Source organism: Gekko japonicus, unplaced genomic scaffold, assembly GCF_001447785.1.
Source record: "Gekko japonicus isolate JY-2015 unplaced genomic scaffold, Gekko_japonicus_V1.1 scaffold1969, whole genome shotgun sequence".
Lineage (NCBI taxonomy): Eukaryota > Metazoa > Chordata > Lepidosauria > Squamata > Gekkonidae > Gekko > Gekko japonicus.
The window spans coordinates 258,107-272,311 of NW_015173195.1; the positions used below are offsets into that span (position 1 = coordinate 258,107).

Genomic DNA, 14,205 nt, shown 5'->3' on the forward strand with positions numbered 1-14,205 from the left:
CACATGAAGCTAGCTTATACCGAGTCAAACCATTTGTTTGTCAAGGTCAGTACAGTCTGATCTCACTGGCTGTGGTTCTCCAGGGTCTCAGGAAGAGGTCCTTTTGCATCACATATCATCTAATCCCAAAATGCTGGGGATTGAACTTGAGACCCCCTGAATGCAAAGCAGATGCTGTGTCCCGGAGTCATCATGGCTGCATTTTTAAGACAATCTTTTGCATTCTTGTCAGCATCTCCCTTAATAGAAACTGATCCCATTCCTCCCCATTTGCCTTTCCTCAGTGAATTCTTGGGGGGGGGGGGTTGAAATTGGTGAGGGAGGCCCCATAGCTCACTGGTAGAATATGTGCCAGGCATGCAGGACGTCCCAGGTTCAGTCTCTGGCACTTCTGGTTGACAAGGATAGAATTCTGCCAATGTTTAGATTTGTATGAAGTTTTTAGAATTACTAGGTTCAACTTAGCAGGTGCTGTTCTTTTTCAGACACACTGTGAATGTGATGCCATGGAAATCTCTCTGACATACATGCACACACCCTCCCCCTGTCAACTGAGGAGGCCTTTTACTTTTAGCAGAGGACTCCTCTGCTGAGTTGTCACAGTCCCTGCCTTCTGTCTAATGCTTAATTGCCCAATTTGTTCCTTTCGTGAAATGATTCTGTAAACTTCTCACTTTAACAGTCCTTTAAATAGCAAGAAACAAAATTGAATAATACATATGGTTTGAAAAAGAGCCCTCTGATTCTTAAGTCTGGACATTCCAAAAGTTTTGTACGGGGGGGGGAGAGTTGCAGACGCATTTGTAAAGAAGTAACTTGTAAAAATTGTACTTGTGATTTATAGCTCTCCAATAAAAACAGAACTGCAATAAAGAATTGGAGGTGAGGCAGGGCTTTTTGGACGACTGCTCCATCACTTCTGGAAGCCCAGAGAGAGTTGAAAGAGAAGTCATGACTAATTGCCCTCAAGGAACCTATAGGAACAAATGTCCATTCCACTCTTGGCCTCCAAACAGAGTTACATACAATTGTTTATACTCTGGCTATAATTATTCCTGCTTTCGACTAGAACTCACTTAGGTATACAAACACACCCATTCCAGAACAACGCTTTCTTTTCCCCAGTTTAATTTTTTGGGGGAAACACACAATGTTTTTGCACTTTTTGCTGCAACTTTTCATGTCAAAACCAGTCAACTTATTTCAGTAACAGCAACAATAAATGTTAAAGAGCACTTTGTTCCAGCCATATCGTAAAAGTATTAAATCTGTATTCTGCTTTTCCTCCCCAATGCTCAGGCTCTCCCACACTCCATTTTATTTTTGCAATAACCGTTTGGGGTAGATTAGGCCGAAAGGCCCATGATCACCTATTGAGGTACATGGCTAACGGGATTCGAACCTGGGTCTCTCCAGTCTTAGTCCAACACTTTAGCTTCTACATCATGTTAGCTTTCAATACAATAAGCTCACCATGCGGATCCTGCTCATTATGCCATCGATTGCCATGCAATAATAATGATGAGAAATTGCTGTAAAGTTCACAAATCACAATGAATAGACAATAATAACTAGTACAGAATTGACGCTTGATGATGTTTATAATTTCTATGTTTTCAAAACACAGGACGTCAAGTCTAGACTTGTTGTCCGAATTTAGAATTTGTTAGCCCTTATGCTGTTAAAACTTGTTAGCCTATGTGCTTTACGGATGCTGGATAAGATTGATATCACAGCTAAACACAATAAGACAACCAGAGAACTGAATTTGGTTGAAAAAGAGTTGTCTCGAAACGAACAACCACTCGAGATGTTCGTATCGCTCACCTTCCGTATTTGACGTCCTGTGTTTTGAAAACATAGAAATTATAAACATCATCAAGCGTCAATTCTGTACTAGTTATTATTGTCTATTCATTGTGATTTGTGAACTTTACAGCAATTTCTCATCATTATTATTGTACTGCTTTGAATTGCTGGTCCCCCTTGTATATATTTGTATCGATTGCCATGCGCCATTAATGACCACCGTTAACACATAGCGCAAAGGTAGGAAGATTCCCTCCCTGATTAAGAGGACTCCCACAGTGACTTCTACAAAACAATATGACCCAGGATGATAAGCCCAGCCCACCAGGAATATACTCATCAAGTGAGTGAATTATCTCCATTATCTCTTAGGAAGTCTCCGGCTCAACTCATTTCTGCCGTGAATTCACTGAGTGGCCCAAGCCTTCTGCCTAGCCACCACAGCTGCTCTAAAAAATAATAACACTGCTCTACCTTACATGGCTGTTGTAATAATTATTGACATTATCTGTCTCCTTACCCCTTCCTGTCATTGTATACTGTTGCTGTTGTCTTATTTGGATGTTGTGGCTTTATTCTGTTATGAGCCATCTTATGAATTTTTAACTGAATGTGAAGGGTATAAGTAGCTCAGTTTTTAAGAAATAATATGTTTGAGACATTTCAAACACTCTAAATGGCTCTGAGGGGTTCAGTCCGAAAGCGCTCTAGAAGTTATAATAATAAATATATTGAAAATAAGTGTTGGACAGTGGCGACAAGACAGAATAATATGCCATTTGGTGAACTGATGTGCATGAAATCTCTGACTCCATTCCTTGCTTCAGTCTTTGGCTACCCAAAGAGATGGTTGGAGACAGCTAACTACACAAAGTTTGCAGGTCCTTAACACACTGGACAGTTTACATTCATTGTTGCAATAAGGCTCTTTACACTTCCTATGCAAGGCAAGGCAGATTCTGGGTGCTTAAAGGGGAGTTGTTTTGTGTAAGACTGCCACCTTTCTTTATGGACAGAGACTCTGTCCAGTAGAGACAGGTCAAGAGAGAAGCCATCTTAAGAGGACAATTCCAGCTAAAACTCTTGCTTTCTGGTGCTCTGACTGCTTGCAGGTGTCAGACAACACCCCCGCCCCCATAGTTACTTGGCAAGGCCCTCTTGAAAGCCTGTTAATTAGTTCACAGAGTTCAGCTGTGAATCTGGTATGGGAGGGGGAACTCACTGTCACCCCAGAAAGTTCTATGGAGACAGCCTTGTGATTGGTTGGGAAGGTCAGGAGGTAATGGCCGGCAATTTATATATTACAAGAAAGGAGACCCGCGAAACTCGCAGGGGGGGGAGCTCCAAACTGAGCTGCCGGAGGAGGAACCAGCAGGAGCAGGTAAGCTTCCCCCCCATCCTGCTGGTTCCTCCCTGTCCTCCATCCCCCCTGCTGGATCTTCCCCCCGCCTCCCCCCCTATGAACCGTCGGTTCCTTCCCCCACCGGCTCCATAGCGAGGCCCGCGCGGCTTGTAGCCGCCAGGCCTCGCTGCTTTCCCCCCCCCAAGCGAGGGCCAGTGCCCTGCAGCCGCCCGGGCCTCGCGGCCGCCCTCCCGCAGGCTTGCAGCCGGCCGGGCCTTGTGCCCTCCCTTCCTCTCATGGGTCTGGCCGGCTGGCTTCGAGGCAGCGACAGCGAGGCCGGCTGCAGAGCGTTCCCTGTGCATGTGCAGGGAACGCTCTGTCAGTTTTAGGGGGATTTAAGTATCCCCCCGGTTTTTTTAACTTTTCAGATTTTTGTGCACACCTGGGGACCACCCCACGTGTCCACAAAACTCCCCCTCCCCCCAGGTGCCCCCGGTGCGCGGATTTAGCTATCCGCACACTAGGGGGCGACTTGACTATTAGATATATAGATAGAATATAGCAGAAAAAGAACATCCCCTTCTTATCCCCTTTCTTCCACCCACCCACCGTTGCTTGAAGATACTCTGTGTAAGCTTGTGAACATCATACATCTGCTGTAACAACCAGCAGTGCTGCCAAAAGCAGACGTAAGTAGCACAGTCAGAGAGTCTGTTATTTTTTGTGCATGATGACTCCACTGAACTATATGCTTTGTTTTTAATAACCTTTCTTGATTTTTTTTTTAAAATAAAGCTTTCTTGCTTCATTTCATGTGACTTACTGGGGAGTGACAGGAACCTACTCCGGCCAGAGTTTGGTTATGTTATTGCACAAAGACAGGGCCAGCCTTGACAAGACAGAAAACAAAAGATGAACAATTTACCAGCATGGAGATGCCATAATGGGAAACACTTCACTTGATTTTATTTTCCTGCCTGTTTGGTAGCTGTAAAAAGCATAAATCCATTTCTGCCTTGAACTTTTAACCTCAGTTTTCCTTTGCTAGGCCACAGTCCTCAGCCCCTAACTAAGTTCTGGCAGACTGGCTCATTCCAGAGCACAGAGATAATAGCTCATCTGTGAAACAGGAAGGAAAGTGCTTAAGCTGGTAGTTCATATGAAGACATCATTGAGTGGCATCTTCCAACCACAACAGACTACACATAGCTAAAACGTCATGGTGTCACAACAGCTTGCCTTTTAAAAATGTAGAGACAGCTTGCAGCTGAGGGATGGAACCTGCTCGGTATCCACAGTATTTTTCAAGCTGGTGAAAGCCATCCAGGTATTGCTTACAAGCATGGGTAGGGTAAAGACTTCTCAGCTTTTGGTAGATCTCTCTCCTGAAAGCAAGAACAGTCGTTAGCGGGCAATTGCCCTCTCTAGGAACAGTATCATTTAAATGACACATCACAGAGATGTCCTTCCTCTTCCCATAACAAGTATTGTTTTCAAAAGGGGGAAAACCAGATTTAGTAGGATTTTGCTAAAACAAAAAAGTGCTATAAATTTGCCTGTAGTCAAGGACAACCATTGTATATGTGGTAAAAGTTTCTGGAGTATTAAAATCTGGAAAAAAGGAAGAGGGAGTTTGAATGAGTTATCTGAAGTGATGGAATAAATGGTAGTAATCTGTGGTTAGGCCTTGACCTGGATAGCCCAGGCTAGCCCGATCTTGTCAGATCTTGGAAGCTAAGCAGGGTCAGTCCTGGTTAGTATTTGGATGGGAGACCACCAAGGAAGTCCAGAGTTGCAACACAGAGGCAAGCAATGACAAACCACTTCTGAACGTCTCTTTCCTTGGAAACCCCACAGGGTCATCATAAGTCAGCTGTGACTTGACAGCAAAAATGTTAACAATGAGGCTATATAAAAATATATAGTATAAAAATCAGGGAAGTAATGAAGCTGGAAATGGGAGTCCATTCTTGAGACCAGCTGACCATGTAGCCATATTTCTTTATGGGTATCTTAATAATGAGGATGGGGCAATGGCAGATTTAGAGCCGTTTCACACATTTTGTGGCAACAAATCTCACTTTGTCACCAAATGTATACTTGATGAGGAACTGCGACCAATCCATACTCTCGTTGATTACTGTGCTCGTAAAATACACATGTTTATCTCCATCACAGATGAGATTTGGCTAACAGACGGCACCAAATTGCACCCAAAACACCATTTGAGGTGAATTTGCAAGTTCCCTCTGAGGTGCAACATACAAGAAATTTTGAAGGAAGCTTACAGCACTCCAGTAAGACTAGGTGAATTCCTCTCGAATTTCTGGCATCCCTGGCCAGGACTGAATGACTTGTCCAAATAACTATTACTAGGAGGTCAAATTATATTTTATAAAGTAACAAATTTTACATTAAAAAATCTGGAAGAAGACTCATAGAACATTAACTAAGACCACACCAGTTATTACAAGTACGCATCAGATACCATATAAATATAGTACTAGTAGTCAGTGCAGAATGACAAAATAATGAATTTTTTCATCCCTGGTGACATCTTTCCCACAACGGGGACAAAAGGTTGCTTCATATGTTATGCAGCAACATGTTTTTCTTGGTATGCTGCATTAAATATGAATGGGAAATGCTTGTATTTCCATGTGCAGTGGAAAGTCATGAGAGATATTTTGCGATTCACAATGGTAAACATCAGTATACATGCAGAAAACAACCCATTTTATAACACAGAGATCAGCCAAAATGATCCTTCATCCAAGAGCATCTTGAACTGAACTAAGTTAAAAGACTGTGAAGCAAGCCAGAACGCTCAGATCTGAGAATAAATGTTCCTAAGGTGGAACTGCAAGGCTCTGGCTATGCACTCTGGAGTGCTGTGTTGATTCACACGGCTGGGGAATGGATCACACAAAAAGCTGAAGAAAAAAAAGACATCTGAATCATGAATAAAAGATTTTCAATCACTTAACAAGTACTAAATTGGGAGGGGTAGCAAATATGGTACAGAGTCAGGATACAGGACGATCTTGACAGGCTGGAAAACTGGGCTAAAACAAATAAAATGAATTTCAGTGGGGTAGATGTAAAGTTCTGCATTTAGGTAGGAAAAATCAAATGCATAATTATAGGATGGGAGAGACTTGGCAGTAGTATGTGCGAAGAAAAACTAGGTGTCTTAGTAGACCATACACTGAACATGAGTCAGAAGTGTGATGCAGTAGCTAAAAAGACAAATTTGATTTTAGGCTGTATCAACAGAAGCATAGTGTCCAGATCACATGAAGTGATGGTATCGCTTTACTCTGCTCTGGTGACCTAGAGTATTATGTTCAGTTTTGGGCACCACAATTTAAGAAGGAGATAGACAAGCTGGAACATGCCCAGAGGCGGGCAACAAAGTTGGTGAGGAGCCTGGAGATCAAGTCCTATGAGGAAAGGTTGAAGGAGCTGGGTATGTTTAGCCTGGAGAGGAAACGACTAAGAGGTGATATGATCTCCATCTTCAAGTACTTGAAGTGCTGTCATATAGAGGGTTGTTAGGAGTTGTTTTCTGTTGCCCCAGAAAGTTGAACCAGAACCAACGGGCTGAAATTAAAACAGAAGAGTTTTCGGCTAAACATTAGGAAGAACTTCCTGAGAGAACTGTTTCTCAGTGGAACTGGCTTCCTTGGGAGGTGGTGGGCTCTCCTTCACTGAGGCTAGATGGCCATCTGTTAGCAATGCTGATTCTGTGAACTTAAGCAGATCATGAGAGGGAGGGCAGGAAGGGTAGCATCAGTGCTTAGTTCTTGTGGCCCTTTCTTACATACCCAGGGAAATGCTGATCACCACTTTGGGGTCAGGAAGCAATTTTTTTCCAGGCCAGGTTGTCTGGGGATACTGCAGGTTTTTTGTCATCTTCTGGGCATGGAACAGGGGTCACTGGGGGTGTGGGGGAGAGGTATTTGTGAATTTCCTGCATTGTGCAGGGGGTTGGACTAGATGACCCTGGAGGTCCCTTCCAACTCTATGATTCTAAGCAAAGTAATATACAGCTTCTTCACAGGATGCCCACCTCATACATAATTTCCATATCACAGAATGAAGAGACTTCAGTGAATACTTTGGTTTGGGCTAACTAATGGGTTTAAGATTATACTTCCACTTGCCATGCTTTTAAGTCCTTAGTATGTTTGATACCAAAGTGAAAAATCTATTGGATGGGATAGTGCACTCAATTCACAATGTAAATATGTTCAATAACATAAGTTTCATTCACTGGAAGTGCCTGGCCCTTAAAAAAACCATTTGAAGCAGTCAGATCCAGACTTCAGAACATATCCTAAATGCCACAAAACACGAATATTGTGCCTATGCACATTTTAGGAGGGATTTGACCTCTGTTTTGCATTTTACAATTATTGTGTTAGAAAGAGACTTTCACTCTCTCTCTTTTTTAAAAAAGGACCCACCTATTCAGCTCTTGGAAAGGAAACATGTAATTATGCAATGGCAGAGAGCCTTATGGAAAGTGACTATGTTTTTGGGTTGGTTTTCTTTTTAACTTCAGCTCTGGGGTTCTAACACATTTGTAAACATTGTTTTATGAAAATTGAGCTCATTCTTGGAAATGCTGAGCAAGGCAAATGACCTTTTCCTGTTTTGGGTATTGTGTTTCTTATTTCTTTTGCTGCCGGAGTGTTGCTAGGAAGGGTGAGAGCCAGCATCCCACAATGGCTCTCTCTGTTTTAGATAAACATCGATGTTTAGCAAGCACGGGCGTCGCTTTCAAGGCTATGGGCTGAGAAACAACTGCATAGGCTTCCAACAGGGGCTGTTGCTAGTAATGTCTACGTTGGACAGGCCAGGGACTCCTTTCACCAAGCAGTCAGGAAAAGGTCAAGAGAACAAGACAGAAGACCCTTGCATGGCTGGGGTAGGAGCATCCTCAGCCGTGGTGCAGAATTCAACAGTGATGTAAAAAGTGCAAAATATTTGGTCCACAGTTCTGCCCCTGTTAAATACTGGGTTCCATGGATGGTCCGACCTCAAGCTTAGTGATCAGCTCTGCTTTATTTGTGATTCAGCCAGAACAATACAAAGACCCAGGGCAACGGCTCTGTTTAAATAGCTTGCAAACACCAGCCACTCCCCAAACAACTATTAACTATAGGCTATTGTCAGACCCATAACTTCCTCATTGGTCACCTCCAGAGTCCTGGTGGGCTATTGTTCTAGTGCTCCAAGCTCAGCCAGTCTCTGGTAAAAACAGTCCTGAAATGTTCCAGTCCCAATACATAACACCCCTCCCCCCTAAGTTCTAAAGCACCTTAACACACACAGTCTTCAAGGTGAGCTGGCTTGCACCTTTCTTGGTGAGAGCGTCTAGGCTCGGACGGTGGTGGTGAAGCCACAGGAGCCGGGTCTGGGGTCGCTGTCGTGGTGCTGGGGGAAGATGATGAATCAGGAACAGAGTCCAGGGGCTCTGGAACAGTCGGTATGGGTGTGGGCGATTCTGCATGGTCAGGCTGGTCCCTGGAGCGCGCTGCGTCCCACTCCAAGCTGTACTCCGGCAGCGGTGGTGGTGGTTCTGGGCGGCTGGCTTCTGTGGCAGCTGGTGCTGGCTTGGCAACCTCCAGTAGGAGACGGTGGCGAAGTTGGTCATTGTGCCTGCATAAGACTTGTCCATCATCCGTGCGTAAGACTTGTCCATCGTATAACATGGGACCGGTGACCCTGATGACCCTCGTGAAAACCCACACAGGACTGTTGGAGTCGTTCCAAGCGTAGACGGGGTCACCTGGGGAAAACCCTCTGGGCCCTTCTTGGACCTCCAAAAACGAGCGGTTCTCTGGTGCTCAGTCTGGGTGCAGCCGGTCTAACCGGGTTGTGAGGCACTGGCCCATAAGGAGCTCCGCTGGGTTGCAGCCAGTGGCAGAGCTCGGAGTTGCCTGGTGACCCAAGAAGAACGTTGCTGACCGGTGTTCCCAGTCACCGTGGATGAGCCACCTGAGGGAGTCCTCGGTGGTGCACACCATCCTTTCCGCTTGTCCATTGGTGGCTGGGTGGAATGGTGAAGACCAGATGTGGTGGATCAGGTAGTGGCCCAAGAACTCCTGAAACTCTCCAGATGTAAAAGCAGGCCCATTGTCTGTCATTTATTTATTTATTTATTTTATTTTATTTATACCCCGCCCTCCCCGCATGCGGGCTCAGGGTGGCTTACAACAATATGGCACATAGTGCAATAAAACACAATAAAACAATTTAAAACAGTTAATACATGGGCCACGCCCAAGGATCCCGCGTGACTAAAACCCTCTCTCCATATTGCACATGCCCTTTCATTCCAAGGGAGGTTACTATGGCCTCCTGATGTTATCTGCCACTTAGCCTCCGGCGGTGCTGCTAAACGGTCCCCATTGGTGGTAGTGGTGGTGGCGGCGGCTCCTATTCGAAAGCCTGGCGGAAGAGCTCCATCTTGCAGGCCCTGCGGAACTGCAACAGGTCCCGCAGGGCCCTGATCTCCTCCGGGAGCTCATTCCACCAGATAGGAGCCGCCACCAAGAAGGACCTGGCCCTTGTGGCCGCAAGCCTGGCCTCTTTCGGGCCCGGGTCGCAAGACGATGTTGCGACCCCGACCAAAGTGCTCTTTGGGACCTATGTGGGGCAAGGCGGTCCCTCAGGTATGCTGGACCCTGGCCATGTAGGGCTTTAAAGGTAAGCACCAGCACTTTGAAGCGAATCCAGTATGCTATAGGCAGCCAGTGCAGTGCTTTGAGCACAGGCTGGATGTGATCCCATTTAGAGACACCAGCAACCAGCCTGGCTGCCGCATTCTGCACTAGCTGCAGCCTCCGAATCAGCGACAAAGGCAGCCCCATGTAGAGAGCGTTGCAGTAGTCTAGCCTTGAGGTGACCATCGCATGACTGTGTTGGGTAGGCTGTGCATGCAGAAAATCTGGGTGAGGGCCCTGATGGCCACCCGGAAGGAGGTGGAGGTGACAGGAATGACCTCCAGCGGTTTGGTGTAGGAATCCATCAATACGAAGAATATCTGGCCCTGAATGGGGCCAGCAAAGTCCAGGTGCATCTGGGACCATGGGGTGCGGGTGGGCTTCCACTGCTGTACGGGAGCTCGCGGGGGCTCTGGTCGGGTCCCCTGGCATGCCTGGAAGTGCTCGAATCAAGCCTCAATCTCTACATCGATCCCTGGCCACCACATGTAGTTGCGGGCAAGAGCTTTCATCTGAATGATCCCTGGTTGTGTCTAGTGTAGGGCCGATAAGACATGCTGGCACAGGGGGGGTGGTAGCATGACTTGGCTTCCCCAAAGCAGGCACCCTTTGTGTGCAGACGGCTCATCCCATCAAGATGAGAATGCTGTAAACTCTGGGCCCATCCGGCTGCTGGGCCATTCCCTCCACACCCAGTCCAATATGCGGGAGAGGATGCAGTCCTTGGTGGAGTGGTGGGTGATGTCCGCAGCATGCATAGGAATTGGAGAGTTCCTTAATGAGGAGGTGTGTGGGAGCTGGATCGGGGTTCGCAGAATGCAGCGGCAGGTGACTGAGGGCGTTGGCGTATCCCATCACCTTCCCTGGGCGGTACTGAAGGTTGTACTGGTAGCCAGTGAGGAAGATCGACCAACGCAAGACCTGCGGCGTCAGTATTTGAGGCATCTAACAGTCTGGAGTGAAGAGGCCCAGCAGTGGCTTGTAGTCTGTTAAGATAGTGAAGAGCTGGCCATACAGGAAGTCATGGAACTTCTTCACCCCCGCCACAATTGCCAAGGACTCCTTGTCTATCTGTGCTTAGTTGCATTCGGCAGATGACAAAGTGTGGGAGTAGTACACCACTGGGACCTCCAGACCGTCAGGCAGCATGTGCCCCAAGACAGCTCCAACTCTGTAAGGGGTTTTGAACTCTAAGTTGGGTGGAAAGGTTGCATGTTTTAAACAAACAGTTCCTCCCTCAGAAGTAGCAATTCACTCTTGTGGCTAGCAAAGGAGGGATGAGGAAGTAACATTGTTTGATGGATAACGGAGTATTGAATTGGGGTGGGGTGGGGGCTGACCTCCGAGAAAGATGGCCTGAAGGGAAGGGCTGAGGTGAAGGTATTCAGTTCTGGACCACACAAACAACAGAAAGAGAATTCTGGTGGTAGGTGGACTGTACCACTTCAAGGAGTAGGGTGGTGGTGCCTTTTTAGTATTCACTTATTTGGGAAAGTCCCTGAAGGTAAACACACACACATACTTCAGGTAGGGCTCTTCTGCATTCTGATTTTCATCACTTGTCTGCTTCTATTGCTTCAGGGTTCCCCCCCCCATGTGTTTTGAACTTTCTAGTAGTCCCAGAGGGAGCAAAACACATGTGGAAAAGGGGGGGGGAGACCCAAAGCAATAGGGACAGACGAGTGACAAAAATGGCAATGCGAAAGTGTCATTCTGATGCATCAGGTCTCACTGTGGAAAGGAAGGTGATCCGGACAGGACATCTGAGGCAGGAGAAGGCAACTGCACAGCTCCTGAAAGCCTTCCTGGCACTGCTGAGCCAAGAAGGGAAGATGGACATCCCAAGACATTGCTTTGTACTTCCCCCCCTTTTAACCTCTCATACAGACAATAACAGTGTTTTCAACACATGACTATCAGCCACACAAACCTCTTAAACCAAGGGATCTCTGTCTTTAACATCCATACCTTGTACATTAGAATCACACAGTGTGCTGAACTGCTATGTTGGCTGGAGAGATGAAGAAATGCCCATGCCTGCCCTATATGATGCCTCTGGGGTGGGGGAGGCTCAATTTGTGCAGCCCACATATTTGGCTGTAACAGAATACAATCCTTAGATAATGTGTTTCACGGGATAGGTTGGTGTTATACTGAATGTGTTCATTGCACACCCAACCCAGCTGATGCACAACTATCACATGCCATTTTCAAAACAGACGTGCATTGTGAGAAGTGTAAGTACTAGATGGGTGCAGCCCTGGAGCTTCCCTGTGTGCTTCGATAGCTGATGAGCAATCATGATGTCATGCAAAACCAACACTCACCACGTAGCAATCATGATGTCATGCAAAACCAACACTCACCACGTAGCAGTTTCTTGGGCAGTGTACTCGACTCTTGGTAAAGGATCACCCCTTTAAAAGAACAGAGAGCATATTGGATTGAAATACATTTAGATGGCACAGGTGACATGCTAAGGAAAGATCTGGGAAGAGTTATTTCGGCTATGGGTGGCCTGGAGGTGAAGCAAGCATTGATTAGACAAGCAGAAGGGCTGACTATGTGAGCTAGCCAGCACTCCCGCTGAGGTACCAGGCCAGAGTCAGATATTTATTTATTTATTTATTTATTAATTACTGGCTTCAACAGGAAACACAGCACAGTATTTATTACTTTTGATTTGTTTCCCGCCTAGCCAGGGCAAACTGGCTCAAGGTACACAATAAAATAGATAAAACAATAAATACATTAAAATTGTCAAAATTCACAAAAGCAGCAATTTACATATATGTTAATAAATACAGATGGCGGTTGTTAGTATACATGGTCTGAAGCAAGAGGGCCATGTACCGACGTTGTGATATAGGGCCGTAACATGTTCAGTTTCTGATGGCTCCAGTGGCAGCTCCTAGTCGAAGGCCTGGAGGAAGAGCTCCATTTTACAGAGAAAACAGCCCTGGAGCAAGTCAAGCAGAGCAGGCCCTGCTGTGCTACAAGCCACCTACAGGGGCCCCTCAACTCAGTGAGGATGAGAATGGGCATTAGCTTGCCCATTGCATTTTCCCCAAAACTAGGGTTCCCAAATCGGGCCAGGGGGCGAGGAATCGGGCCCGGGGGAAACCCCACCCCCGCGTGACGAGACAAAAATCGGGCCCGGGGGAAACCCCACCCCCGCGTGCGTGTCACCCGGAAGTGACAGGAGGTGACGTCCCGCGCGGGGGGCGGGCCACAGCCATTTGAGGGGAAAACATAGAGTTTCCCCCTCAAATGGCCGTGGCCCACCCCCAGCATGTGACATCACTTCCGGGTGATGCGCACGCGGCGCACGCACACACAGGATTCCAGCTGGGACCCCCCGCTCCCGGCCAAAATAAATTTGGCAACCCTACCCCAAACTGGAAACTGTGCAGGAGGAGACAGTTTGATGAGCTGATGCCAGTGGCCATTGCCGAGGAGAGGTCTGGGCTAGTGGGCCACTGAGGCTTGGGCAGAGTGGCTGGGGCTTGGCTCTGTTTGTTCCTGGCTCCTAGTGGCCCTCTAGGGCAGTGGCTCACCAGGAAATTTCCCTGGAAGTTAAATGGGCAGTCCGGCCCTGCTGACGATGGGTGTGGGCTTGCCTGTCATCTCCTGGTCCATTTTAACGTCCTAGTCTGCCTGCAGCACTTACTGTCGGAAGTTAAAGGCCAAGTCAGCAATGAAGGCTCTCCGCTTCCTGTATTCTGGATCAGCAAATCCCTAAAATCAGGGGAAAAAAGAAATAAATATGCAGCCCAATGTCTGGCCACAAAACTCCATCTAAAGTCTTAAGTGACTGTGAAAATGAGATCTGAGTTTTGAAATTCAATATTTGTATTCTAAAAAGAATATGAATTTACATTCTGGGTGATTTTAGTGTTTGAGGTTATGTTTCATTATACCCGTCAGAAAATTTGGCAAGTCAGTGGGATGAAAACTACAATGGCTGAAGAGGTCCAAACAGCCCCAACTAAAAGGCACAATACCCTCCTGACGTGCATAATACACACACACACACCCAGCCAACACAGTCCTTCCTCCAACAAGGTGGTACTCTTTCACAGTTAGTTCTCGGGATACTCTTTCCAAGTGTAGGGTCTCCAGGTGATTCTGCTTCAGTCCCTTCTGTAGGCAGTGGCGCATATACAGTTCCAAAGTGTGATGGCTCTGGCAAGCGATCAGGGGGCATAGCAGGAGGAGGAACAACCCCGGAATGGTCTACGGTTGGTGCCTCTGAGGACTCGGCTATTATCTCTCCACTTGACAATGATCACATCACTTTCTCAACTGATCTACATGCCA

At 46.7% G+C, this 14,205-nt stretch overlaps 1 protein-coding gene across 1 annotated transcript in view; it reads right to left on the reverse strand.

Moving 5' to 3' along the window:
- Nucleotides 1-14,205, reverse strand: part of LOC107119992 (tyrosine 3-monooxygenase-like) — a 39,202-nt gene that overhangs the window by 16,211 nt on the left and 8,786 nt on the right. Inside the window, 3 exon segments of the mRNA XM_015422627.1 lie at nt 4,391-4,536; nt 12,252-12,302; nt 13,556-13,623. Coding sequence (XP_015278113.1) covers nt 4,391-4,536; nt 12,252-12,302; nt 13,556-13,623 — 265 coding nt within the window.